At 44.0% G+C, this 27,996-nt stretch overlaps 2 protein-coding genes across 4 annotated transcripts in view; one reads left to right on the top strand and one right to left on the bottom strand.

Annotated features, from left to right (window-relative positions):
* The window catches only part of SH3GL3 (SH3 domain containing GRB2 like 3, endophilin A3), a 196,410-nt gene that overhangs the window by 12,044 nt on the left and 156,370 nt on the right, over positions 1–27,996 (top strand). The window lies entirely within an intron of this gene.
* The window catches only part of BNC1 (basonuclin 1), a 107,909-nt gene continuing 80,111 nt past the window's right edge, over positions 199–27,996 (bottom strand). For all 3 annotated transcript variants that reach the window (XM_053271890.1, XM_053271892.1, XM_053271891.1), the window contains exons 2-5: positions 14,180–14,282; positions 13,262–13,497; positions 8,490–10,399; positions 199–5,095 (exon numbers count right to left, since the gene is read on the bottom strand). In XM_053271890.1, the coding sequence (XP_053127865.1) occupies positions 4,408–5,095; positions 8,490–10,399; positions 13,262–13,497; positions 14,180–14,282 (2,937 nt within the window). In that variant the 3' untranslated portion in view covers positions 199–4,407. The remainder of the gene's footprint in view (positions 5,096–8,489; positions 10,400–13,261; positions 13,498–14,179; positions 14,283–27,996) is intronic.

The raw sequence follows: 27,996 nt of genomic DNA, 5'->3' as shown, positions 1-27,996 counted from the left end.
TATTTTTCCACTGAGCTATGACCCCATCCCCTAAGGGGAATGTCTTACAGTGCTCACATTTGGTAATCACCCATCCAAATGCAAACCAGGGCAGACCCTGCTTAGCAAAGGGGACAATTCATGCTCACTACTGCAAGACCAACTCTTTAATAACTGTATAGATTTCTCATTGGATTTTGGCTTAGAGCAACTCAAATATATGGTTGTATATTTTTTTATTAACAGAAAATTCTGAAGAAATACAAAAATGGTATTATTTGGGGGGAACAGTGGAAAACGAAAGAACTGATCATTACAACTTTAGTTTACGGCACAAATTTCTTTCATATATTAAAAAAAACATTAAAGAGTAAGCAAGCACATTTATACAAAAAGAAAAAGGGAAGGCTTGAAATAAATGGAAAGAGATGTTGTGGGCTGCAGTCCTATGAAGTTATGCTGACTTCATACGATGACACACATATAACTGAGTGAAGGTTCAAGCCCATAGGTTTAACCACCAAATGACCTGGAGTCAGACTGCTCCAGTGGTCGAACCCCAAAACTAAGCACAGAGAAGTCCCAACATGAAAATAAATGTCATGAGTTGGTTGTCAAATGCAAAACTGTTCAATCTCCGCTCCACCCCCGCAAACTAGCTCCGAACACAAATATATTCTGGGCAATTGTTTCAATATCACACCCATCTGCTGAAAATGTAGATCAGTTAAATTCCAATGAAACTGTCAATTCCATTTCCAGTGCCCCAGGCATTCTCAGAATGGTCAAATGCCACTGTTCCTTCTATCTTTTTTTCTGGATCGTTTCACAAGATCCTACTGTTGTGGAATGGATTCCCAGAAATGTGATGAGTGCTGGGTTCCTGCTAAAGTGATGATTGTCCACACACTTTGTGACTCGTCCAGTTGAATGACGTCTGCCAGTTATATATTGAATCCTGCCACTTGCAGAATGCCACTGTTTTTGGACTCCCAGGGAAGTAGCAAAAAGCCCAAGATCTATTGAGCCCCTGGTGGTCTGTCATGCATGTTGAGCAGACAGTTATTCAGCTTGTGGTCCAAGTTTGGGGACTGGGAGAACAGTCCCAAACTGATTGCCCCAGTAAGCACCAGTGTGAGGTAGCCCACATGGTCATTTATGGACATCCTGAGCCATTCATTGGAGCTTGCTTTGTTTTCTGATTTGCCCTTGGGGCACAACAGAGCACTGGTAAACGGAACCAGAAATGTGGAACCACACTTCCTTCAGGCTCAGGGTACATCTACGCAAAAGCTTATCCAGAGAGGCTGGCCTGGGAGTTTGCTGGGCCGTGAAGTGTTGCAATGCATTATAATTATGATGCGCTGTGGTGGCATCATAATGCACTGTGGTGCTCAGTGACATCACAATGCCACAACACTTTGAGGCCTAGCAAAGACCCAAACCAGTGGCACCAGACAAAGTCAATATGATGAGTAGGCAAGGAAGTGGGCAGGCAGGAGGTGGTGGCAGGAGCAATGAGCAATTGAGCAAGTGGAAGGTGGCACTGGAGGGTAAGGAAGCCATGGGGGGGGGGATGGTGGTGCCCTCCTCAGCTTGGTGCCCTAGGCGACTGTTTAGGTGTGCCTAATGGACAGACCAGCCCTGCAGCCAACCAGATACACCTACAGAAATCTGTGGATCTGTGAGGCAGGTGTCAGATGCACACTGCCTTGTGGTGGACCTTTCTCTTTCTCTCCACCCTTCAAAAGTCAATGCACAAGGTCATTCTGGCATGGCAGAATCCATATTAAACAAAGTTCTCTGAGTGGTTCCATATGCGACCAGATCACCAGCCAGGCTATGGTGTGAAAAGCTCAGAATTTGGGGCTGATATATATTCTATATATCCCTCTAGACCTCTCTGCTATAAATTATCCCTCAACGAAAATTGGTTGTAGATCAGAAACTTTATGCTGTGTAAAAATGAACTCAGGTTGATTTCACCCCAGATTCTGGCACATCAGACTGCTTGTGTCCATCCACAGCTACCCACTACAGCTTTACATATGCCAATAATTTCAATCTGCTTTGCTATATAAAAAATTTGTTACAAATGCTGTAGTGCATTCTGGAATAAATTAAAGACTGAGATGCACAATAGCTTTTCATGTTCATCTTGTATGCCAAGCCCAACATTCCAACTGAATGTTTTTTGGTCACAAAACAAAAAGTATCAAGAGGGGGAAAAAATCAGTGACACTGCAAAATCAAAAAGGAAAAAAAGTCCTAGAAAACCACAAATCACTCTAAACACTTTGGCATCGTATGTACAAAATGTGCAGTCAGCATCACACTTGGGTACCACAAAAGATCCATGTTTGATTTTAAAAAAAAATTAATCCAAGGGTCAAACTTTATATGACATTAGGGGCATCATTCCGTTTCTGCTTCTGTTTTAAATAGCAGGGGTCCATCCAGATGCTGTGGTCGAGCAGGTGAGGGGTTTTAATCCTTTCCTCCCACACCGCAATAATGGTGAAAATTGCTGCCTTGAACCTGCTATCTGCGTCAGGATTGAAGATTTGTGCTCATAGCACAAATGGTTTGGGGAATGCTTTTGTTGGAAAATGGTATGAGAGAAAAACATCATACACCCCGCCCCCAGCACTGTGATTCTGAACAGGGACCCCCTGCGGCTGCCATTTAACTGCAACCACAAAGAGATGGAAAAGGAATGATGCGCTTAACATCAAATCTAGTCTAACATCTAGACCCTAAAGGTTTCCATCAGTGAAAAAAGTGGTTTTGTTTCAGCTATTTCAGAATGATTGCATCAAAGACACTGGCACACCACATGCACAAACATAGCAATGTGATGACGTGACTACAAATTAAATATGATAAAAGTGTCTCTTTAAATACAACATAAGACCAATCTCTTTAAGTGCATAGAACATAATGTAGAATACTGGTACGTACAGTGACAAGGATACTGAACAGTATTATAATAATTATACCAAGCAATGCTCTAATATGAAAGAGAGTGTTAACAAAGCCAACAGTCTCCTCTTTATTTTGCAAAGACTGGTATCTCTCCTCTATGATTAACCACGACATCAACAACCACACTTATCTATTGATACCTCCCAGATTTCTAATGTTTCTTCCTGTAAGATGCTGAAAAATGTTGAATCGTGTTTTTTCTTCCCCAGGATTTCATTTTTTAAAAATGTAGCAATCAAAAAGTGCAATAAAAATATGCATTTTTAAAAAATCCTACACGTGGCCAAAAAATCTTTGGAAGTGTTTTATGATTTATTAGCCTGTGTACACACACTGATGTGACTCCCAAAGTGAACAATAGGTCATTTTAAAACAAAAATGTTGTTCTTTTCAGGGTACCTGTTGGGGCTGCTCCTCTCATTACATTTTAAAGATTATGGGATGGCTTGGAAGGAAGCAGCTTCCAAGATAGACCTATGCACTGCTGAGTAGCTTCTGGCAGTCCACAGATTCATCTCGGAGTCAGCAGTGTGGTTCATTTAGACTAGATGTTTACGTATCTTTTTAGAAGAGGTGCCCTACATTTTTCAAATGTAAAAAATAATGAAACAAACTAAGTGGAACAAAACCCTACAAGATTTCTTCAAGTAAAATTTGTACTGCCATCCAGAATGGAATGCTACATTTTCCTAAATCTATATTTTGGTTTCTGACATTCAACAATAAATTAAGTTGAAAACAACACATTTATTTAATACTGTAAATCAGCTTTAGGGCAGGATTGCACCTTTCTTGTTACAAGAAAGGTGGAGATGCTGCTGAAAATCCTGCATGGCATCCTCATGTCAAGTTTCCATTTCTCTCTTTATGCCATTGGTTGCCACTGGCAGAGCAGGGAAATGCACATCACAGTGACATCCGGTCACAAGGTAAGTTTCACTGCAAATTATGGAGGGAGAGTGGGGGAAACTGACATGGGAGTGCCATTTTTGACAGCAGCTCCATTTTGCTTGTAATGCATGGTTCCGCCTTTACACTATGATTTTAAGAGTGAAAGAACAGTGCTCCAAACTCCCCAACTCAATCATCAGGTCACCCAATAGCTCTGACTGGATCAACCCCCATCCACATTTTACATGTAAACAAAATATACGAATAGTGTCTTCACTGCATCTCATATTGCAAACCAGCAAGAGCACCTTTAGCTTATCACGTTCATCTTCTCTTCTTCTCAAAATATTACTTTGTTCTTTTCTAAGCAAGTATCTGTGTCGGAGGATAAAACTAACACACTAGGGTGCAGAATCTGGTCCTTTGTTTGCAGCAGGCTCCATGTAAAGAGCATTGGAAGCAAAGCAAATAAGAGAAAGCTCATTCTAACACATTTTTTTGAAAGCTGAAATGATTATTAGAGAACATCAGTTGCTACGGAAGAGTGAGGTGTTACTGGGAGCTATTTGCCGACCTGACCAAGCTCTTGTGTAAGTTGGGATTCTGACTGTGCCGGTTTCGGCTGCGAACAGAAGAAAACAATGTGTTGCAGCCTGGTATTTTGCATTTGTGGAGCTGACGGAGATGCACAGTTTTGTAATGGGCCCTGAACGTCCCTTTATTACTGTAGCTTTTTTGGCATATGTGACAGGTGATGGACAAACTGGAAGGTATGTTTGAGAAACTTTGATTAGGCTTGTCCATTAGAGAACAGTTCTGGTAGAGTTCTTCATTCGGCGTCAAACATGTGCTTTCACAGCTTTCATCACTGTCCTCCAGAGGCTCAGCACCTTCTTCATTGCCTCCATCAGAATCCCACGAGGAATGAACGCTGTTCTCCGATTTGATGCTAGATGTAGTGCTTAAATCCAGAACAGCCCCATCATTTGCTGGGTCGTACCTATAGTTCTCGGGACAGGGCTCTTCAAACTTACTCATTGGGAAAACCAGACTGCCAGTTCTGTTCATCCCTTTAAAGATGACTGAGGTCTGTTGTTCGAGGTGTCTTTTCAAAGAGTCATCTGGGCACATTTCTTTAGCCATGTTGTTCAAGAGGTATGTTGCGTTGAAATGGTGGTTCTTGATTTCCATGGGATCTTTGGTCAAAAGCTTATGGTGAAGGTTTAGGTTGGAGCTATGCCTAAAGAAATAAGACAGACAATCAGCAAAGTTGCTTAAAATTAGTGATTAATGTTCACTGGGCAATAGCTGAATTGTCAGTAGGCTAGCCTACAGGACCACCATTAGGGTGGGAGGAATGACTGGCCAGGGTAGAAGAGCCAGGCACACCCCTGATTGGCAGCTGTGAGAACTCCAAACATGGCAAACTTGTGTAACCACTTGATATAGTTCAGAAACCATGGAAGCGGTGCAGCGCAAGTGCCTGTACACTTTTAATTAGCTGTGCAAATGTGCTCCTGCACACCACCACCAGGGATGGCTTTCACATGCACAGCAACCCTCGCAGGTCAGAAATGACTCACCCAGCATGACAGCCAGTATATTTCACATATATAAGACTCTCATCATGATGCTCACCAGCACCATACATACATACAAACATTAATTTTAATGGCATCAACTTTCAAGTAATCAGAATGAGAGGTTTGCAGCCTTATTTAATTTCCAGTTTGTGATTGGCAGTGGGGGATGAAATAGTAAGAGGAGGGGAACACACAACCTCACCCCCTGGCCAGTGTTCCCTCTAACATGGACAGACCATTCCCTGGTTAAGGTTGGTATCACGGCCACAACCCACCCCTGCAGGGTGATGGACCTATCAGGATGGTCCGCCCAAAAAGGCTGCTGGACCCAGTAGGTTTCCAAAAGGCCTTGGAGGGTTTTGAAGTTGGTGTGGCCAGTGATTCTGTTGATGCCCTGGTGGGAGCCTGGAATAAGGAACTTACCAGGGCAGTAGACATGATTGCTCCTAAGCTTCCCTCCAGACCTGCTTCAAAAATGGCCCCTTGGTATACCAAGGAGTTGCGAGGGCTGAAGCGGCTGGGTAGGTGACTGGAATGCAAGTGGAGGAGAATTTGGCTTGAATCTGACAGGATGCAGCATAGGACCCATTTGAAGGTTTACGCGGTAGCGGTGCGTGTGGCAAAAAGGGGATTTTGGTCAGCACGCATGGTGTCCATGGGTTCACATTTGGCAGAGCTATCCTGAGTCGTGAGGAGTATAATTTCTGCTCCTTCTGCTTCAAACCAGTTCCCGGAGGCGCTCTGCTGTGACGCTTTTAGAGGGTTCTTTGCAGACAAAATCTCCTGTATTCAGGCCAACTTGGACTTCACTATTTCTGCAGGGTCTATGGAGGAGGTGTCCAGCGATCCCTCTTGCAGTGTTACGTTGGATCAGTTTCAATCTGTGACTCCTTAGGATGTGGACAAGCTGCTTGGGGCGGTGCGGCCTACCACTTGCTCTCTGGACCCTTGCCTGACTTGGCTGCTTCTATCTAGCAGGGAGACTGCTGGAGGTGGCCTAGTTAATATCATACCTGCATCACTGAGGGAGGGTAGGGTGCCTCCATATTTGAAGGAGGCAATAGTTAGACCTCTTCTTAAGAAGCCTTCCCTGGATCCCTCAGCAATGGATAGTTATAGGCCAATCTCCAATCTCCCTTGGTTGGGCAAGGTGATAGAGAGGGTGGTGGCTGACCAGCTCCAGGTGGTTTTGGAGGAAACTGATTATCTAGACCCATTTCAAACTGGCTTTAGAACGAGCTATGGGAGAGCTATATGAGAGAGCCTTGGTTGGCCTGATGGATGACCTTTACCAGGGAATCGACAGAAGGAGTGTGACTCTGTTGGTTCTCTTGGCGGTGTTTGATACCTTTGACCATGGTATCCTTCTGGGTCGCGTGGGGGAGTTAGGGATAGGAGGCACTGCTTTGCAGTGGTTCTGCTCCTATCTCTTGGGTAGATTCCAGATGGTGGAGGTTGGTGACAGTTGCTCCTCAAAACAGGAGCTGTTATATGGAGTCCCCCAGGGCTCCATTCTGTCACCAATGCTTTTTAACATCTACATGAAACCGCCTGGTGAGGTCATCAAGAGATTTGGTGCTGGGTGTTATCAGTATGCTGATGACACCCAAATCTACTTCTCTTTTTCATCTGCATCATCAGGAAATGGTGTTCATTCTCTAAATGCCTGCCTACAAGCAGTAATGGGCTGGATGGGGGATAACAAATTGATGCTGAATCCAAGCAAGACGGAGGTGCTCATTGCAGGGGCTCAGAATCTGAGGGATGAGTTAGATCACCCTGTGCTGGATGGGGTTACACTCCCCCAGAAGGAGCAGGTATGCAGCTTAGGTATGCAGCACTTAGGTAATTTTGGAGCCTGGACCTAAAGGCCTTTGGAGGCCCCCACTGCTAGAGGGCCTCCCCACATGTTAAGCATCATCCCCCTACACACACGCACACACGTATGCACACACGCGCGCACACACACACACACACAAATGCAGTGTTTTTAACACATGGGTTCTTGAGGGCACAAACAGCAACTAAACTCACAAGAATGTAAGAATATAAAACAAGGATATTTATGCAAATATGCATCCGCAGAAACATTTCAGCATACAACTTAACATATTCCCCTCCCACATATTTCTTTCCCCACTCCCCACTCCGTCTCTAAAGCACCTGGCACAGGTCACAATCACACTTGGCTGCCCAGCGTGGTGTGGGCCAGTGGCTACCACAGCTCCCAGGACAGACTAAAGAGGATTTGGGGCCCCCCAAGGGGTGTGGAGGCCCTGGACCTCAGCTCCGAAGTCCAGGGGTGAGAGCGCCACTGGGTGGGGGGTGATCTGGAGGCAAAGCCAAGCCGGATTGGAAGGCAGGAAGGGACTTGCTCAGACTGAAGAGCCAGCTGGAGTCTGAGCCTTTATAGCGCCAGATGGAACTTTATTGGTCCCCTTGTGTCACCTGACAACTACTGAACAAGCAGCTGCAGCACACACACCCACCCACACACCCCGCCGGCTAGCTGCATTGGTGGTGGATAACCACAGCATGTCAGTCAAGCTACTAACAAGCCATGAGGGTGGTGTGGTGGAAGACCCCTGGATCTGGTTGCCAATATCCTTGATTAACATACCTTGCCTTTTAAGATGAATAAAATATCTTCTCAACAATCAGAAAAAATAATTGTCCTGCAGGTTTTGCATTAAAAATATGAGAAAGATGGAAACATACATATAAAAGACCATGTCTACCATGTGTGGATAATTTTGTTGTTTTTTTTAATTTTTTTATAAAGCTCCTTTTTAGCCACTATCATCTACAAGCAATGAGATTTTCCAGGGCTTTATTTAATGAAGCCTTGTTGCATAGAGTAAAGCAAAGCAAGGTTTTGTTCAATAGGTTTTCATTATAGCAGTGTTCTGATAAGGCATGAAGCATGCCAGAGAAGGATACACAGAAAAATCCACAGCGGACCTCTTCAAAACGTACTATTTCGATTTCAAATTAGTCCCCATTGTATAGAGTTTTTTTTTTAAGTAACAATTTTATTCTTCATTTTCTTACCTGTCTCGACTTCTACGAGAAGGAAAAGCAGCATTACAACCCTCCACCGTGCAAATATGCATTTCTTTCAGGTGTACATTTTTAAAATGCATTTTGACACTGTACGGGTTTTTAAAGGTCTTCTTACAGATGTCACAATGGAAGCGGCTGTCTTCCTTCTGAATCCCTACAGCATGTTGTCTGACATGATCCATCTCTCTAAAGCCTTCAAAACCAGGAATGGCAACACCCTGGTGGTTCAATGTGCTGAAACCACTCCCACTTAGCAAGTGGTGTTGCAATTCAGTGCAGTCGTTCATAGGAATCCTGTAACTCAACAGCCCTTTAATATAGTCATGGGGCTGTGGCACTGCTTTGACCACATCACTGTGTTGGTTTGGATCTTCATACGCGTTTTCATGAGAACCTATTTTTAACAAGTTGCTTTGTTCTGGCTTATCCTCTTTTTCGGGGTGATGCAATCCATCCGCTTTGGGGTATGTGCTATTTGGTTTGATAGCTTCAACGTATTTTGGCCCTTGGATCTCAGACATGGATTTCCATGATGAACCTAACTGGGGCAGCTTTTCCACTGAGTGGCTTGTACTTGTTTCTATCTCAGACTCGCATATCTCCACATGCTCGTCACTTACCACCTGAGGGGGCATGTCATCTTCTGAGCTAGCAACCTCATTGGTTGTGCTCATTGTTTCAGCCGCTCCTTTCTCTATCTTGATGGGCATGCTAGATTTGCGGGATTTTTTCTTGGGCAGCGCATCAAAGGGTGACTCATTAAAAACCAGCGGTTCAGGTATTGACGAGGAAACCAGAGGCAGAGAAGGAAGCGTACCTGGTGTGTTTGCCAGTTCAGCTGGTGTCACTGGACTGCGGTAGAATGGAAGAACTGGTTGGACAGTCTTCAAGTTTGGGAAGAGAATCCCATTTTGTCCTGCACTGTGAAAACTTGACTGTATCTTTGGATCAGTACAAGAGCTCCCGTAGCTGGAAACAGATCTGCTGTCAGGAGGTAAAATAGCAAAGTCTGACCTTTTGTTCTCTTCCAGTCCGGCAATGTTCAACCCATTTCTCAGATCTTTGTCTCGGTTATTTCTGTTCATTGGCATGTGAAGTCTTGGGTTGGGATTTGCGCTGTGACGGTTTCGGCTCCGCAAGGAGCTGAACACCATATTACAGCCTTCAATGGTGCATTTATGTTTGATTTTCAGATGGACAGCATTGTAGTGGATCTTCAGAGTCCCTTTGTCATAAAATGTCTTTTCGCACGCTGTACAAAAGACACGCCCTTTCCGCATCCCAGTGCCATTTTTGTCAGCAGCTTTAATCTTACTTTCAGGGGATACCTGGCCAATTTCAAGCTTTGCAACTGTGTTTTGGGAATCTGAATCACCCAGTGAGACACCTTCCTCTGGTTTCAAAGTGATATCTGGGCTGGTTGTGGTCTTCTTCTTTTCAGTTTGAAATGAAGAAATGGAAGTTAAGAAGCTGTTTTCAGAAAATGTCACTTCAACATCTTGCTTAAGTTCATTGCTGTGGTCCTGAGCTTGCTCGATCAAAAGCCTTTCTGGTGGCGAACCTATGAGAGGTGGAGGCACAGGACTGAAAAACTGGAAAGGCAGCATGAAAGCCATGTTATTTACAATGTTCTCGAAGTGATGAATGTTCACAGAGTTCATTTTGTCCAAGGAAGGAGGAACACTTGGACTCTTCTGATTGCAGCTTTCAATGAATGCCCTAATATCCATATTGGCTGCAGTTGTGGGTATTACGATGGATTGCCCTTCTTTCTCTTGAATTGCCATTAGTTCCACAATGGACTTGGTTTCACCAAAGCGAAGGAATTGTTGCAAAGTAGCCAGCTCTTCCTCACTGGTCATGATACTCCAATGATCCAACACCTTTCCTGAGGCATCCTGAAAGAGACAAAAATACCCAAGCATATTAAAGAGCATGACACACTGAAGTCCAATTCATACGGCCCACTTTAGTAGGCCCTACATTGCAGATACCAGATATAGTTCTAAATCTCCTGTTAAAATAGAAGAGAAGACAGGTACAGCTCCTCACACTGGGGATGATGACAAAATTTCAAACAAATAACATTTGAAGTGAATGTCAGGGTTCCTTTCAAAGTGAAACATCTTGGAATTTTCAAGGGAAGCCAAACGGGTTTCTAGAAGACAAATGAAATTTCTCAGGGGTTTCTGTGCATCCCTGCACCTCACCCATTTCAGGTAGGAACACAGGAAGCTGCCTTATATCAAGTCAGACCATTGGTCCATCTAACTTAGTATTATCTACTCTACAATCCAACCAAGCTTTTAGGCAGGAGTATTTCCCAGCCCTACCTAAAAGGATGTGAGGGAGTGAACCTGGGACCTTCTGCATGCAAAGCAGATGCTCTACTATTGAGTTAAGGTGCCACCCCCAAGAGGAATATTTTACAGAGTTCACATATAGTCCCCCATCCAAATGCAAACCAGGGTGGACCCTGCTTAGCAAGGGGGACAATTCATGCTCACTACTGCAAGACCATCAGCTGTAGTGGTGCAGCGGGGAAGCAGCTTGACTAGGGAGCAAGAGGCTGTTAGTTCGAATCCCCACCAGTGTGCTTCCCAGACTGTGCCTAGTAAATATATATTTGTAGTCACCTATATAGGGCAGCAGTGATATAGGAAGGTGTGGGAGGTGGATGCTCACTTCAATGACAACAGCAAAGTCATCATCTCATACTGTGTGGGAGATGGCAATGGTGAACCACTCCTGTATTCTACCACGAAAACCACATGGCTCTGTGGTTGCCAGGAGTTGACGCCGATTTGATGGCACAACCTTTCCTTTCCTACCGCAAGACCAGCTCTCCTTTCCAGTTGCAGTTCTGTCATTTGTTCCCTTCCCTCACCTGCTGTGCAACACCTTAAGAGTTCTGCTTGGCACAGTTGGTGAAGGAGTAGATGACAGCAGTGGACGGAGTCAAGACGACATAAGTTTAAGGTCTATATCTGGTGTCTGGGTTGCAAGATGGTAACCAGATAAACCTTCCTGCACAAATTAAAAATGGCACTTCTTTGACCTCCGTATTCTGCCGCCTCATCCTGCTTCATAGGTGGATCAAGCCTGAGAGACTGGGAATCTTTGGGCTTGTTCTCACAACCGGCAGCCAGATAGGAGGAACATCAAGTCAGGCTCCAAGTCCCCTTCACGCTCCTGAGAAACGGCAAATATCGAGGGGGGAGGAGGGGGATGTAATCATGTGGTAACCGCGATCTGGTTAGGATGACACGGCTTTCCTTCTCCCTTCCATACATCAATTAGATGGGTTGGTCGCTGCCATCCTACCCAGATTACGGCTACCCCACAATCACTTCCCCCTCCTCCTACCTCGATTTCCCCCAACCATTTCTCGGGAGTGCACATGGGTCTGGGAGCCTGGCTGGACACTCTTCCTACCCAGCTGCCGGTCACCAGAACCCAGCCTTTTGTTTAGCCAAAGTCACACACTGGCTATAGTTGGGGGCAGCTTATTGGAAACATTATGACATATTGTTCTTGGTTTACCCATCGCCCTAATATTAGGTCTTTCTCACACAGCCCTAATGGATTATTAGAAAGTGTTTTGCAATTGCTCCACAAAAAATTAAGACATGCCACCAGTCAAACAACATGCAAGTATGAGGCAAAGAGATGGAGCAATCAGGAGGAGATTTAGCTCCACATTTAAGTCAAGTACTCTTTCACTGCAAGTTTAATCATCTTCCAAGCAACTTAGATCAGAGAACAAATGAACCTGTATCGATCCTTTGCCAGTGTGCACAGAGCACAGCTGTAATTACACTAGAGTGTTGGAGTTCTTTCAAACTCCAGCCATACCTAACTTTTCCCAATAACACCGATAAATATTTTATCACAGAACATGTATTTGATGGCCTACTGAGAGTTTTCACTGCACATGCAAGGGTTTTCTGAGATGATGAAGAGCGCATCATCATCAATTTTTCATGCAAAAGAGATTCAAGGTAATTGAGCCCATATTTTTTTAATCCTAAACACTAAAAAGCAAGATTATCAAGAGCATTAAATATTTATTGGCCTCAACATGTAAATCATAATGTTACTTTACATTACATCAAAGAGTGGGGAGGGACATCTGAGTAAACCTATAGAGCATTTCTGCTCTGGTGTAGCAGTAAAAGCAAAGTTCAAAATGACATTACCCAAACACTGTGAAGGACATCTATTTCATGTTGTGCTTATGGCAGTGAAGCCTCTCACACCAATTGGCTCAGCTGCCATGATGTCATAGACTGTGTAACTCTCACTCAGGCTAAACAACCTCACAGTTGTTGTGAGGATTAAAAAAGGACCGTCTCTCCTCATATGAGACATCCTGTACCCCAAGATCATCAAGCAAGCCCCCCTTGTGCATTCCACAGCCAGAGGAATAGTCAATGGTGATGTGTGAAAGGCCCTGTTCTGTGGCAGTTCCCACACATGTGGAACTCCCTGCCACAAGAGGTTCAATCAGCTCCTTTTCTCTTTAGACTAGTATTTTAATTTGCTATGCTACCCCAGTCGCTTTCTGGGTTTTGTTGTAAGGCTTTTTGCTGCCATTATTTTTGCTGAGGGGAAACAATTCTTATTGTTTTGAATGTACTGCATTTTAACTGTACTGCATTTTAACTATTTTTATTTTTACCTCCTTTGAGTTTGTTAGCTGCATTCGAGGGGGAAAGTGAGGTATAATTAAATATAACTAAAGATAAAATAAAAGTTACCTGTAACACGTATCCACGTATGTAGTCCTGGAGTGTCCAGTCCAGAGCGTGGAGAATGTGAATGACTTCTTCTTGCTTCAGTACACTGAAAAGCCGGTCCAAGAGAATTTTGAGACGGACGGGAACAGCTTGGGTTCCAAATAACATGAGGCTGCTTATATCAAAGACCACATTGGATTGGACAATTTCTACTTGACTTGTTGGGTACAAAGTTGGGAGCCTTAGCTTACTTAAAGCTGAAAACAGAATGAAAACAAACTGTTAGAATGTGAAGGGCAGCAAATTAGACACATCTAGTTATGATACAATTAGCGGGGTGGGGAGGGTAAACAACTGCAGTATTAGAGAATGTCAGTCACATCACAGACCAATGGGGTGCTTAACTAGTAGCAGCATTCAGTGTCAGCCCTAGAGTTTTTGGTGCTCTAGGCCAGAGATTCTCAATGTTGGGCCCCCAGATGTTATTGGACTTCAACTCCCATAATCCCCAGCCAAAGGCCACTGGGGCTCTGGATTATGGGAGTTGAAGTCCAATGACATCTGGGGGCCCAACGTTGAGAATCCCTGCTCTAGGCCAGGGATTCTCAACATTGGGTCTCCAGATGTTATTAGACTTCAGCTCCCATAATCCCCTGTCCCACTGGCATTTGGTTGGGAATGATGGGAGTTGAAGTCCAACAACATATGGGGACCCAAGGCTGAGAACCCATGCTCTAGACAATACTGAGCTAGATGGACCAATGGTATGACTCTGTAAAAGGCAGCTTCCTATGGAACTGAAGGTGGAATACATGAAGGAGTCAGTGTCCCATCTCGGCCGGCATAGTTTCAGCCAGGATCCTGCATTAGATGCCTTCAGATCATGCCCTTTTCAGCACTAGCCTGTGGTGTGGGATTTTTTGCTTTGTGGTTTCTTACCGTGTGCTACCCATCCATGCCGACACTGGTCACATTGCCGCTGATTTATTTTCCCAGGTTTAAAACGCTGACAGCTACAGTTTACCAGAGTGCACCGGATAGCCTGAAAGATCAAGCAACATAGTAAAGCATTAAGGGAGTTGCACATCACACACAAGAAGAATGATCATGAACACAAACCACACACAATGGCTGTGCCCAGAGGAGGAGACCGAAAGCTTCCATTTTTGAACTTACCACATGCTTTGTGACCTAGCCTTGGTTTCAATGATTAACGTCTAGACTAATGTTGCACTTGCCCAACAACAGTATGCTAGTGCAAGCATGTTGGGCTAGCTAGTTCTGCTAAAGCATGAGCTTCCTTTCCAGACTAGTTCTGTTTCACTAGTGCAAAAGCGTAACGCCAAGGAAGGAATGCTTCTTCCAGGCGGTCTCCCAGTCCTTACACTAGCACAGGGCTGTACAACTTTGGCTTTCCTGCAGATGTTGGACTGCAACTCCCATGATCTCTGACTACTGGCTACTGTGGCTGTGGATTATGGGAGTTGTAGTCCCAAAACAGCTGAAGGGCCAAAGTTGTGCAGTCCCGCACTAGCAGAATTTATTTATTTATTTATTATATTTATGCCCCCCCTTCCAGTACACTCCTGCTTGGGACGGCTCACAACATTAATAAAAAAGATACAATATAAAACAATTAAAAAATTAATAAAATTAAACAAGTTAAAAGACTAAGCTAAAACCACATTTAAAAGTTACAAATTTTAAAAGTTTCCAATTAAGGATTTAAAGTTAAAATCTAAAAGCTAAAAACTAAAAAACCAACCAGATACAATCAGAAGGTGTAACTACTACTATTCATTTATTATATAATAATATTTATATATTATAATAGTATTAGTAGAAATAGTAGTACTATCATTGCTACTACTACTAATATACTACTAGTAATAATAAATAGTAGTAGTAGATGTTAGAAGTTGCACACATTTCACAATAGGTTGCACAATGTGTTTTGTGCAATGCATTGTGCAACAGGGTGCACAACCTTGTATATATCCCAGAGAAGGTTTTCCACTAGCGGTTGTGCAACACTGCAGAGCACCACAATTCTGCACAGCTTCTCAAGCGTCATAAGTGTGCACTTCTCCCAGGATGCTAGTGCAACTCTAGTCTGGACATCAGCCTCTGTTCCACGATCCTTGTGCAAATGCAACATTTGCACAAGTATGAGGGCACAAGAGACTGAGCAACTCTGAGCATCTGCACAGCTATGCAACCATTTTGTTGGAGCGCACCTTTGTTGCACTATTATAGCATTAGTCTGGATGTCAGCCTATGACTGTCTGAGTTGGGCCGATGCTCTTTCACAGTAATAGAGAGAAAAATAGTGTGTGGTGGTGCGGAGGATGACCAGATACAAAGGATAGCAGGCCCCCTCCTTTAGGGTAATACCCATCTCCATGTTCAGTGTATCCTTGGGAGGCCATTCTATTAAAATTGTGCCTCTCTCCTGAGTTGTCCGCCGCCTATCTTCTCAGAGTGGGGCACCCAAAGAAGGCCCCCTGATGATGCACTCAGTGCTCAGGCAGGTACATGTGGCACATAATCACAATTAAGATTAACAGAACAAAGAACTTGCATCACAGAATAAAAAAGAAACAATCAGAAGAGAAACTGATAGCTGATACAATGATTCCAGTACCTCACAAACAGTTCTTATGTCCTCTGAAAACCATTCACTATGATTTTTCTGTGGCAAAACTGTCCCAAGCTGGGTTCTCCCCCCTCTTTTTCCTCCAGCCACGAACCACATATTTTTTAGCCCCCCGTCTCTAATATGGGTTTATGGACCTACCTTACAGAGCTGTTGTAAGGATTACAAGGCACTTTGGTCATGATTTATACAAAGCAATTGATGTACATTGGTCCACCTAACTCAGTATTGTCTACACAGACTGGCAGCGGCTTCTCCAAAGTTGCAGCCAGGAATCTCTCAGCCCTATCTGGAGATGCCAGAGAGGGAGCTTGGAACCCCTTCTGCATACAGGTGCTCTTCCCAGAGCAGCCTCATCCAGGGGAATATTTTACAGTGCTCAAATGTAATCTCCGATTCAAATACAAACCAGGGTGGACCCTGCTTAGCAAAAGAGACAATCCATACTTGCTACAAGACCAGCTCTCCTCTTCATGGCTGGTCCATGTCACCCAGTGAGCAGCATAGTGGGTGGAGATTTGAACCTGGGCCTTCTCACTTCAAGTCCAACATCCTAACCCTGTTCATCTGGCACTGCACTGGTGCACTTCTTGAACCTAAGGCATACCCCCTTGCTGTGAAATCTCTTTCTCATTCCATACATGCAGGTAACGATGCAAAGCTATCTGCTATTCTTATTGCAAAAGCATAGTGCTTGCACAAGTGGACCAAGAATGCAAAAGACTGAGCAACTTTTAAGCATCCACTCAGCTATGGGATCTTCTTGCATGGGTGCATCTTTGTTTGTGGCACCAGCACAGTTTTAGTCTGGATGTCAGTCAATAAGGAAAGCCGGTCTTGTAGTAGCAAGCATGAATTGTCCCCTTGCTAAGCAGAGTCTACCCTGGTTTGCATTTGGATGGGAGACTTACGTGTGAGCTCTGTAAGATATTTCCCTGATAGGATGAGGCCATAGCTAAGTGATAGAGCACCTGCTTGCTTGCATGCAGAAGGTTCCAAGTTCCCTCCCTGTCATCTCCAGATAGGGCTGAGAGAGACTCCTTCCCATCACCTTGGAGAAGCTGCTGCTAGTCTGGGTAGAAAATTCTGAGTTAGATAGACTTATGAGTCAGTACAAGGCAGCTTTCTATGTTTCTAAATAAATAAAATAAATAACAAATAGCCCTGACTTTTATTTTGCAGTTGGTCAATCCAGGGAGAGATGGGCACAGATACCCAAAATTGAAAACTGGAACCCATATTTCATGCTAAAATTAAAAAGTGGATCTGAAAGGGTTGACGACTCTGGATCTAAGAACCTGATGTGAAAGTAAAAGTGATGTTCCTGAGGAACACTCCTTTTGAAGCTACAAAATACACATCAGCACATACTGCGAATCAGGCACTTTGCTTTAATGTACATCACAGGTTAGCTTAGCAGTTGGCATCCATTAATAGAGCAATAGAAAGCCATAAATTTCCTTTATAAGGTTCATTTAAGTGGGGGTGGGGGAAGCACGTTGCAATGAGCCAAGGTTCGTTGACTTCACGAGATGTCAAAAGATATATCTGGAGTTCAATTATATTACCTCACCACATCTTAAGATACGGTTGTTTCCATGGGCGGAATCATGTCCGGGCCCACAAGATCAGAGCTGGGTCAGAATTCCAAAAATAAGAAACTCTATAAAGGGGCCCTTGAACAGTCCCAGCTACAACTACAAGGAGGGAATGTAAAAATAGATACATTAAGACACACTCTCACATTAAGATAAATAACCTGCATTTATTTCATGCGTTTTAATTTTATTTCCCCATTGATTAAGCTCCATCAATTACTGCCTGTCTTTCTTTTGATATGATGTCTGATCAACGAGTACAACTGCACACAATTTGATTCTCAGGGCCAAATTAGTTGTGCCATGGGAGTTCTTGCAGTACAAAATCCCAACATGGGCTGGGTTCAGGCAATCACAAGGATCGACTGTTCTCTCTAAGAAAAGTGCACGTGCGCCCACTCACAAGTTTTTGGATGTCTGCTCAGTTAATTTTAGATCCCGCTCAGGATGAATCAGGAAGGCCCCACTCTGAATGCATGTTTGCACACACTGCCACCCAGAACAAAAAACATTCCACACAGAGATGAGAAAAATTAGAGAGATCACTGCAAGGATCCTGGTTAAAAAGTTAATCAGGAGTAATGAGTCCTATGGAGCTGATTCTGAGAACCCATAATTTCAGGGCAATGCTGTTCAAACTGCTCCAGTTAACCAGCATTTAACCAAGACAGATAACCAGGACTGAATCCTACGGCCTGTTCGCACAGTAATTTGAATCTAGGTTTAATGTGGGTTGCCAGCATTATTTAATCTATCTATCTATTTCTATGCTGCCTAATACAGAAATCTCTAGGGGGTGTTAGCATCATCCATTTTGATCAGGGCTGCAGCATGGGGGCAGGGAGATCTAACAACCCACCCACCTGCCCCATACCACTGCCCTGATCTAAACCACCTTCTGAAACTGCTATTAGCCACGGAGGTTTTCCTTTCCACAGCTTGCAGGGGGTGGGGGCGTAATTTGAGCTGGGGAACTGGCACAGGGCAATGGTTTACTTTTGCTCCCCTCATCCTATGGCCTTGATCCAAACAATCTTCCTGTGTCTGCTTTTTGAAAGTGGAAAAGACATCTGGAGTTCCAAGCACAGTACTCTCACCACACGTTGAGTTAGGTCTCGGATGTTATTTTGGCATTCTTTCTTCACATCATCATGAACAACAACACACACACATATGTTGCAACTATCCCCATTTACAGGTGGCAGTCCCTGTTTTCTGATGCCAGTCCCTGTTAAATCACTACTTTTATTTTTGCCTTGGGGGGGGGGATTTATCCACCCATGTATTTAATTACAATATTTCTACTTCACTTTTCTTAAAATGCACTTACCCAATGCGATTAACATTAAAACTGAAGATATAACAAGGAAGCTAAGAGAAAGAAAAAAGTAAACCAACAAAAACAAAAGCAGTGGGACAAAACAATATAAAACAACTGGCATAAAAAATTCTGGTATCAGTTGAAAGCCAGCTTTAAAAAGTCTTAAGGGCCTGCTTATAAATTGTGGGGGCCTGACTGATCTCCTAAGGTACAGAGTTCCACAAATGTGGGGCCACCACTGAAAAGGTTGGTCCCTGCAAATAATATCTGCATCTGCTATAGACCAGAATGTAGAACATTTTAAGGTCTGGGCAAGTACAGATGAGCAAAAGTGGTCTGTAAGGTAACACAGTCCAAGACCATGTAGGGCTTTAAGGTAACAACCAGCACCTTGACTTGAGTCCAGAAATGCACATGTGAAACAAAGAATGCCTAACTGCTGGTAGTGTGAGTTGCTAGCACTGTCATCCTTCACAATTCAGGTCCATCCTTGGGGATCTAGAAGTTAAAATTTCTGGACAGGTGGTAGGGCGTGGTGGTAGAAATTTGTGAGGCCTACTGCAAAGTTAGGTTTTGGGGCCCCCACTGTACAGCTAATTTCCTTTGGGCTAAAGTGTGGGGAGGTTGTTGGCACCTTGATCCCTCAGCTGCTCCTCTGCCTCAGCTAAATTGGCAACCATCGAAAACAAAAGAAAGAGAACTAAGAACAGCCTCCAAGCAACGTCTCCTTTCCTCATTTTTATTTGCCTCATTTTCATTGCAGGGGTCATCCAATGATTGGCAGGAGATCTGGGATGGAGAAAAGGGAGGACTTCTTCACACTGTGTATCATTAATCTAAGGATTTCAGTGTGCAGAGCATATTCTTTGCATTCAGAAGATCCTAGGTTCAATTTCTAGCTGCAAGGTTCCAAGGTAGCAGAGCTGGGGAAGAGCTTCGAGAGCTGCTGCCAGTGAGGGTAGACAGTACTTCTGCTAGGTGGACCAAAGCCTTGACTCAATGCAAGGCAGCTTCCTATGTCCAGGGAAGATTATGAGATAGAGCCCAATCAAAAACTTGTGTGTGGAAGCAAGGTAAGAGGGAAACCTGGGTAGAAGTGATTGTGTGGGAGCAAGGTAGGAGGAAAACCTGGGTAGCTTTCCCCCCTACCTTGCTTCCATGCAACCAAAATTTGGGAGCACACACCACTCCCAAACCTGGGTAAAACACAGTTTTTGATTGTGTGAATGACCTCACGGTTGAACACATGAAGTGGCAGGGTCAGGCAGACAAGGGCAGCTTAAAAGAAGGAACAGGATTGTTTGTAGCTGAATTGCCAGACTGGCTTGGAGCAGCTTGCAGGCTTCCCAGATCAGGCTAGACGGCCTGATCCAGCAGGGCTTTTCTTGTGTTCTACTACCTCCGGTTGTGACAGTCTAAAATGTCGCAAGCAGTATTTTAAGGCAGTGCACATGGCCATTCACACGGTGGGCAAGGAGGGCAAGACCAAGCTTACCTTCCCCTCAGAAGATCAGTCTTCTTGTGTGTGAGTGTGGTACATGAATCTCTGGAGGCCGGGAAAACGAGTCCCAGCCTCCAGGAATCCCTACATGCACTGCATGAGTAGCTTGGTGCTTTTAGGGATCCCCCCATGAGGCAGGTGCTCTAAGCACCTGACTCTGTGCAGACTGAGCATACACACAACCCAGGCACCAGGCTCAAGGGTGGATTAATGCATAGGCAAAGTAGGCAGTTGCCTACGGTGACAAATTTTGAGGGGCAGCAAATTTTCAAAAGGCTCCAGCCCTCTCCCCGTTGAAGGGGCTGCCCTCAGCTCCCCTGACCCCTTGGCTGCTGGCTGAGGCTTAATCTGCCCCTAGCCTGGCAGGTCACACCCATGCCCTTAAACCTGGCTAAAGACCAGGGTAAAAAGTTGCGTTTGGCAGGGCAGAAGCACCGGGACCAGGAGCAATCCTGGCATTCCATACAAGCAGCCTAACTCAGGCTGCACTGTCCTAGCCTGGGTCAGGCTGTTCGTGAGAATAGCCTCTTTGAGTTCACCAGAACTCTTCTTTAGGCTGACTGTTCAGCAAAAAGACAGATTCGAATCACTGCTGGCATTTAAATTATCAAAGGGAGCACAGCAATTGCTTCTTGGTCCCAGCATGCCTCATGGTAAGCTGCGTGTTCTTTGCACCAGGCTCATCTCTTCTACCTTTCTCTTACAGCTGCAGACTGGGACTTTTCCCTCACACTCACCAACATCTGCTTCTCTCCCTCCCCCTTTGAAACACTTTTGCTTAACATCTAACCTGAAGAAGAATTCTGGGTGCTTAAAAGCTCACTACTTTGTAATGTTTTAGTTGGTCCGACTACAAGAATTATGCTTCTTCTGCTTTTGGATTTCTCTAATGGACGAGCAAGGCTGCCTGCAATTCTTGTTTCTTTTCATTTTTAAAAGAGTGCACGAATATGCATTCCTATGTCAGCCCAGCCTCCCACCCTGGGAGGGTTATAGGAACATACATAGGAAGCTGCCTTGTATAGAGTCAGACCTTTAGTCCATCTAGCTCAGTATTTTCCACACTGATTGGCTGCGGCTCTCCAAGGATCCAGGCAGGAGTCTTTCCCAGCCGTACCTGGGCATTTTCCAGATTACATGCTACAAAGGGTTCACAACATTTCCGTTAAGTGCCCCTCCGTATTGCCCATGTTCAGACATCATGGTCGTTGCGTTGTCACCAGGGTGTCATCCATATTTCTGATGCCTTGTTTCAGCTTTTATTGATGCGTTATGGCCCTATAACGTGGCAATAGTGTTGCAGGAAAGTAGTTGAATTTTTCCATTGTAGGGAGGCTTGCCCCTTTGATTATGTGTTGCAGCGTGGACAGTTATTTTCATAATAATTTTTGTTGACTTCCGGGGGTGGTGGTGTCAAGAGGCTCCATCCCCCCCCTTTCCCCGCCAAAAGTGCACCGCCCGCCGGAAGGGGCTCTGCTGGCCTTTAACTCTGTGGTTCGTGTGGTGTCCCCTTTTAATTTCCTATTAATTTGTGCCCAAGGGGCTGCAAGACCTGGGAGGTTGCTAGCTGGAGCAGCCACCAAAATCATTCATTCATACATTCATTCGATTCATATACTGCCCTTCCAAAAATGGCTAAGGGCGATTTACATAAAAAACAACAACAAAGCAATTAAAATCAAAACTATAAAAACAGCATAAAACCAATTAACAGTTAAAACATTTAAACAGTTAAAAACCCTGGAAAGCCAGGCCAAACAGGTAGGTCTTAAGGGGTCTCCTGGGTGGCCGCCCCGGCCGGAGACACGGGCCGCGGTGGGTGGCGGGAGGGGGAATGGCGGCGGAGGCCCAGACCGCCGCAGGGAGATGGAGGCTGGGACCGGGGGCCGAGCGAAGGCCGAAGAAAACAGAAAGCAAAAATACAGCCTCTGCCGCTGCCTCCGAAGTCCCACCCTCCCTCCCTCCCAGCTTCCGAAACCACCTTACCCTGTCCCATTACAGTTGAACAAAAAAAGTCCTAAATTGAGGAGGGAGAGAGGAGCTCTCAAGCAGTGCTCCTCCCTCTTCAAAGGCTCTGCCCGAACTGGCGCTTGGGGCCGAAAGGACGCAAGAGGCGTCCTTTCAGTCCCAAGCGCCAGTTCGGGCAGAGCCTTTGCAGAGGGAGGAGCACTGCTTGAGAGCTCCTCTCTCCCTCCTCAATTTAGGACTTTCTTTGCTCAACTGTAACGGGACAGGGTAAGGTGGTTTCGGAAGCTGGGAGGGAGGGAGGGTGGGACTTCGGAGGCAGCGGCGGAGGCTGCATTTAAAAAACAAACAAACAGTAAAGGGGAGAGGAAAAGGCTAGCGCCCGTTATTATAACGGGCTTCAGAACACTAGTATATATATATATATCCCTGCTCCATTTCATGTTGGTGCTTCTGCTTGCGCAAAGGAGAAAGTTAATTGTTGCACCTTTGCACAAAGAATTTTGTTTGTCATCGTTTCAGCGGTTACCTACCTCCTCCACGACCCTATTGGCTGGAAATGGAGGAGGAGGACGAGGAGCAGTGAATGCGATCCCAGGGACAATATGGACACCACCTGCCTGGAAAATCAGCTACAGTAATGGGCAATACGGACGGGCAAAACTATGTCACGTTGCATAGAAAAGTGCCCGAGAACCACTGCACTTGCAGTTTCAAACTGCTGCCTCATACCGTTACACTTCACAACACTTTTGAATGATGAAGTGCCATCAAGTCAGTGTCGACTCTTAGCGACCACATAGATAGATTCTCTCCAGGATGATCTGTCTTCAACTTGGCCTTTGAGGTCTCTCAGTGGTGCATTCATTACTGTCATAATCAAGTCCATCCACCATGATGCTGGTCGTCCACTTCTTCTCTTTCCTTTTCCCAGCATTATGGACTTCTCAAGGGAAATGGGTCTTCACATAATGTGTCCAAAATAAAGTATGATAGTTTGAGCCTGGTCATTTGTGCCTCGAGTGAAAATTCTGGATTGATTTGTTCTATGATTCATTTGTTTGTTTTCCTTTTGCATCCATAGAGTATCATGGGGAAAACCATTGTCTGAACGATTCTAATCTTTGTAGCACGTCACAGCATCTAAATATCCTTTCCAAGGCCTTCATTGCAACTCTACCTAATGCTAGTCTGCGGCGTATTTCTTGACTGCTGGATCCTTGACTGTTGACGGTCAATCTTAAAAGGCAGAAGCTATCCACCACTTCAGTGTCTTCATTATCAATTCTGAGGCTGGTTGTTGTACCTGTTGTCATTAGTTTAGTCTTCTTTACATTTAATTGTAGTCCCATTTTTTCACTGTGCTCCCTGACCTTCATTACTAGAGCTTGCAGATCATCTGCAGTCTCAGCTATCAGAGTGGCGTCATCAGCGTAGTGCAGGTTATTGATGTTTCTTCCTCCAACTTTAAAACCATGCTCATCTTCTTCCAATCCAGATTCTCTCAGTATATGTTCAGCATATAAATTGAATAAATAAGGAGAAAGTATACAGCCTTGTCTTACTCCTTTGCCAATCTGGAACCAGCCTGTTTTACCATGTTCCATCTGGACTGTGTCTTTCTGTCCTGTGTATAGGTTTCTCATGAGAACAATGAGATGTTCTGGGATGCCTATTTTTCCTAAGGATATTCCACAACTTACTTACTTACTTACTTACTTACTTACTTATTTATTTATTACATTTATATCCTGCTCTTCCTCCAAGGAGCCCAGAGTGGTGTACTACATACTTAGGTTTCTCCTCACAACAACCCTGTGAAGTAGGTTAGGCTGAGAGAGAAGTGACTGACCCAGAGTCACCCAGCAAGTATCATGGCTGAATGGGGATTTGCTCAGGTCTCCCCGGTCCTAGTCCAGCACTCTAACCACTATACCACGCTGGCTCTAATCACATGGTCAATGCAATCAAAGGCTTTTCTGTAGTCAATAAAGTGCATATTGACTTCTTTTTGGTATTCTTTGGCTTTCCCAATTATCTAGCATGCGTCAGCAATGAACTCTCTTGTTCCTCAGTCTTTTCTTGTTACTCGGCCTTCAAGCGTTGCAAATCATGTAGTCTGGAAAACACCTTGGAGATTCTAGGAAATCCACCTAGCACTTTCTGCATGCACAGGAGATGCTCTACTACTGAGCTACAACCTCATCCCTACAGGCCTGTAATATAAGGGGGTACTATGACCTCCCACTAGAAATGGAAGGCCAAGTACTAACGACTTGCTCAAGGCCATCCTGCAGGTCCCTGTCAAAGCCAAGATTTGAACCTGAGGCTTTCTGGCTCATAGTTCAGCACTTAATCATTTAAGATATGTATCAGAAGCCCTGCCCTGGATGCTACCACCTGCAGAAGTGAGGCAAGTGGCACCCAGAAGTGGAGATGGGACCAGTGTTCCCTCTAACAGGGATTCTTGTTGACTGAAGGTAAAGGAAAAGTGTGCCGTTGAGTCGATGTTGACTCCTGGCGCCCACAGAGCCCTGAGGTTTTTCTTTGGTAGAATACAGGAGGGATTTACTATTGCTTTCTCCTGTGCAGTATGAGATGATGTCTTTCAGCATCTTCTTATATTGCTGTTGCCCAATATAGTTATTTCCCATAGTTGGGAAGCATAGTCTGGGAAACATACCAGCATCGATTCGAACCGGCAACCTCTGACTTGCTAGTCAAGTCATTTCCCAACTCCCATGATCCCCAAGCAAAAGCCATGGCAGCTAGGGATTCTGGGAGTTGTAGTCAACAACATCTGGGAATCCCTGTTAGAGGGAACACTGGATTGGACCTCTTCCATGTTGGTGCCCCAAATGGTAAAACACTCTCCCTAGGGATGGTTGGCTGTTGCCAACTCTATTATCTTTTCAGCATCAGATGGTGGCATTTCTGTTCTTTTAAACAGATAATTTATTTCTGCTGACAGAGACTTGTAGCCAAGGGTGACTCTAGAATAACTAGTTTTGGGGAGCAAAGGGGTGGCAAAGAGCATAATTAGGGGAGTGAGAATTTTACTATATATTAAATACTTACAGAGGTCAGGTAATTAATGTTGTTAGTTTATTTACCTTTTTAATGAAGCTTGCTTCACATTTTCAAATTTAATCAGAAATGAATCCAGATGGCAGGAAAGAATGGATGGGGAGAGAGGTCAGTACCAAGCAGGCTGAAATCTGCAGGGGAGATGACCCTCCACCCCGCTGCACAAAGGGTCTCATCCAGAAGCCCAGTTCCTGGCCAGGAAGGAAGTGGAAGGGCTGGCCTTGCTCCTGGGAGGCTGGAGGAGTCTCCTCCCTACCTGGCTGGCCTGGCTTCTGCTGCTTGTTCTGGGTAGGGCAGTGAGTGAATGAGGCTTATTTAAACAACAGAGGCCTTTAAAAGTAATTAATTCAAGCAATAGGCCCATAATATACTATGACTGTACTGTCTGAAACTTTGCAGTAAAGTTCCGGGCTGGTGGATGGGGAGCAAAAGGGGGAAAGAGAAATATCTGGGATGGAGAACTTGCAAACCCTTGGAGTCATTCTTGCTTGTAGCACCTTAAAGACTGACACATTTATTTTTACTTTTTCTCATGTGTATTGTTATTTTCAGTGTTGCTTTGGCTGCCATTTGATCATAATATTTGATTTTTATTTTTTTCTTAACTGCCTGGGAAGCTTTGGCTAAAAGGCAGCCTAATCAAGCAAACACATAAATTTAGGAAACCATAAATGTAGGAAATAAGTATTCAGGAGCGAATAAAACTACAGCAAAGTTTGCCCATGTAGAAGGGTTCTGGTCAACTTAATTTAAACACAGACAGCTTTGTCGTTCACATCCAAAAGGCAGTAAAAGTGGCAGATCTCCCCCAAAGTCAAACCTGATCAACATGACAGCTAACAGATTTGTGGGATGGGAAATGGAATACAGACCATTATCAGGATCCATCAGTTTCTGGATTAAGGTAGAAATTCTTCACCAAGTGCAATTTAGGTCATTAGAACAACTAAATGCCAAATTCTCTCTTCTGTGTACATGATGGAGAGAGAGAGAGAAAGAGAGATTTACAACTTGTGCTTTCGCACTGCTGAGGTTGGTACCATCCGGGCTGTAAACAAAGAGATTTTTCCTCCCAACTCAGGAATCCAGTTTTCTGCTACCATCAGACACTAAAAATATTTCATCAGACTACCCAAAAATTTGATGACTTTTTAAATCCAAAATTCACTTTCTCTTCTCCCACTCTCTGTCCAGTTCACAAAAGACTTTTCCCCATTAGATACCTACCTATTACTACAGTTGGTGAAGACCACATAAGACCAAGATTCAACCTGGATTAATTTTTGCATTCTATGAATTATGGTTTTTAATCTGGTTATACTATTGTATGCGTTATGCTACAATAAATAATAATAATAATAATAATAATAATAATAATAATAATAATAATAAACAATGTCCTCCAGAAGTGCTTCACCATGCTCCCTCCCTCACGGTTTTCAAAACACAACAAACAACCCATTTTTAAAGAAAGGTTTTAACAACTTGTATATGTTTTAAATTTTTTTTGTGTTATTGTTAACCGCCCAGAGACGAAAGTTTGGGGCGGTGTACAAATCTGATAAATAAATAAATAAATAAAATAAAATAAAATAAACTTTTATTCACTACTCATATCTGGTGAGTTTTTAGCTTTTACCTTTTTAATTGTAACGTTTACATGTGGTTTAATTATTAGTTATTATTATAATTATATATTTTTTTATACCACCCAAAACTTATATCTCTAACTGGATTTTAACTGGATGTCTTAACTTCTATTACTTCATTAATTTTCTATTGTTTTATATAGTGCATTTTTCTAATTTTATGCGCTGCCCTGAGCAGTAGCACACTGGATGGGTGAGTTAGAAATATTCTAAATAAATAATTGTATATACCACTTTTCCATAAAAAGGCTCTCAAAGGAATTTACATAGAATAAATTATAAAAAGTAAGAAATGAATAAGAAAACATGGTTCCCCATCCCCAAAGGGGCCCACCATATAAAAGAGAAAAATAGGGGAGCCACCAGAAATAGCCAGTAGAGGGATGTTATGAATAGTTACAGTAGCTACCCCCCTGCTAAATAAAAGAGAGCAACCACCAAACCAGTGGAGAACAGTTTTAGAACCTGAAGTCTAAGATCTAGGCACATCTTAGATAAATACTCTGTGGCACTTTGCCACATGGGCTTTTAAAAGATACTTTAGGCTAGTATAGACTAGCTGAAGAGTTATGGACCCAGCTTGTAAAAAGAGGACATCAGAACATAAGAAAAGCCCTGCTGGGTCAGGCCAAAGTCCCATCCAGTCTAGCATCCTGCCTCACACAGTGGCCAACCAGGTGCCCACAAGCATGGAAGAGAGAGAAACCTACCCCTTCCGTTGGTGTTCCCTAGCACCTGGTGTTCATGGGGATGTCACTCTGATCCTGATGGAACTATATAACTACGAAGGCTAGTCAACACCGATAGCCTTGTCCTCCATTATTTCTGTCGAATCCCCTTTTAAAACCATCTAGATTGGTGGCCATCACCACATCCGGTGGCAGCGAATTCCATAGTTTTACTGCACTATAGGGTCATTTACACTACCAAAAACTGTGTTCTGCCTGGGTCTGGGAGTTGTGTGTGCTCCCAGTTTTCG

This window comes from Hemicordylus capensis, chromosome 10, assembly GCF_027244095.1.
Source record: "Hemicordylus capensis ecotype Gifberg chromosome 10, rHemCap1.1.pri, whole genome shotgun sequence".
Lineage (NCBI taxonomy): Eukaryota > Metazoa > Chordata > Lepidosauria > Squamata > Cordylidae > Hemicordylus > Hemicordylus capensis.
This window is presented reverse-complemented; position numbering and strand designations above follow the sequence as displayed.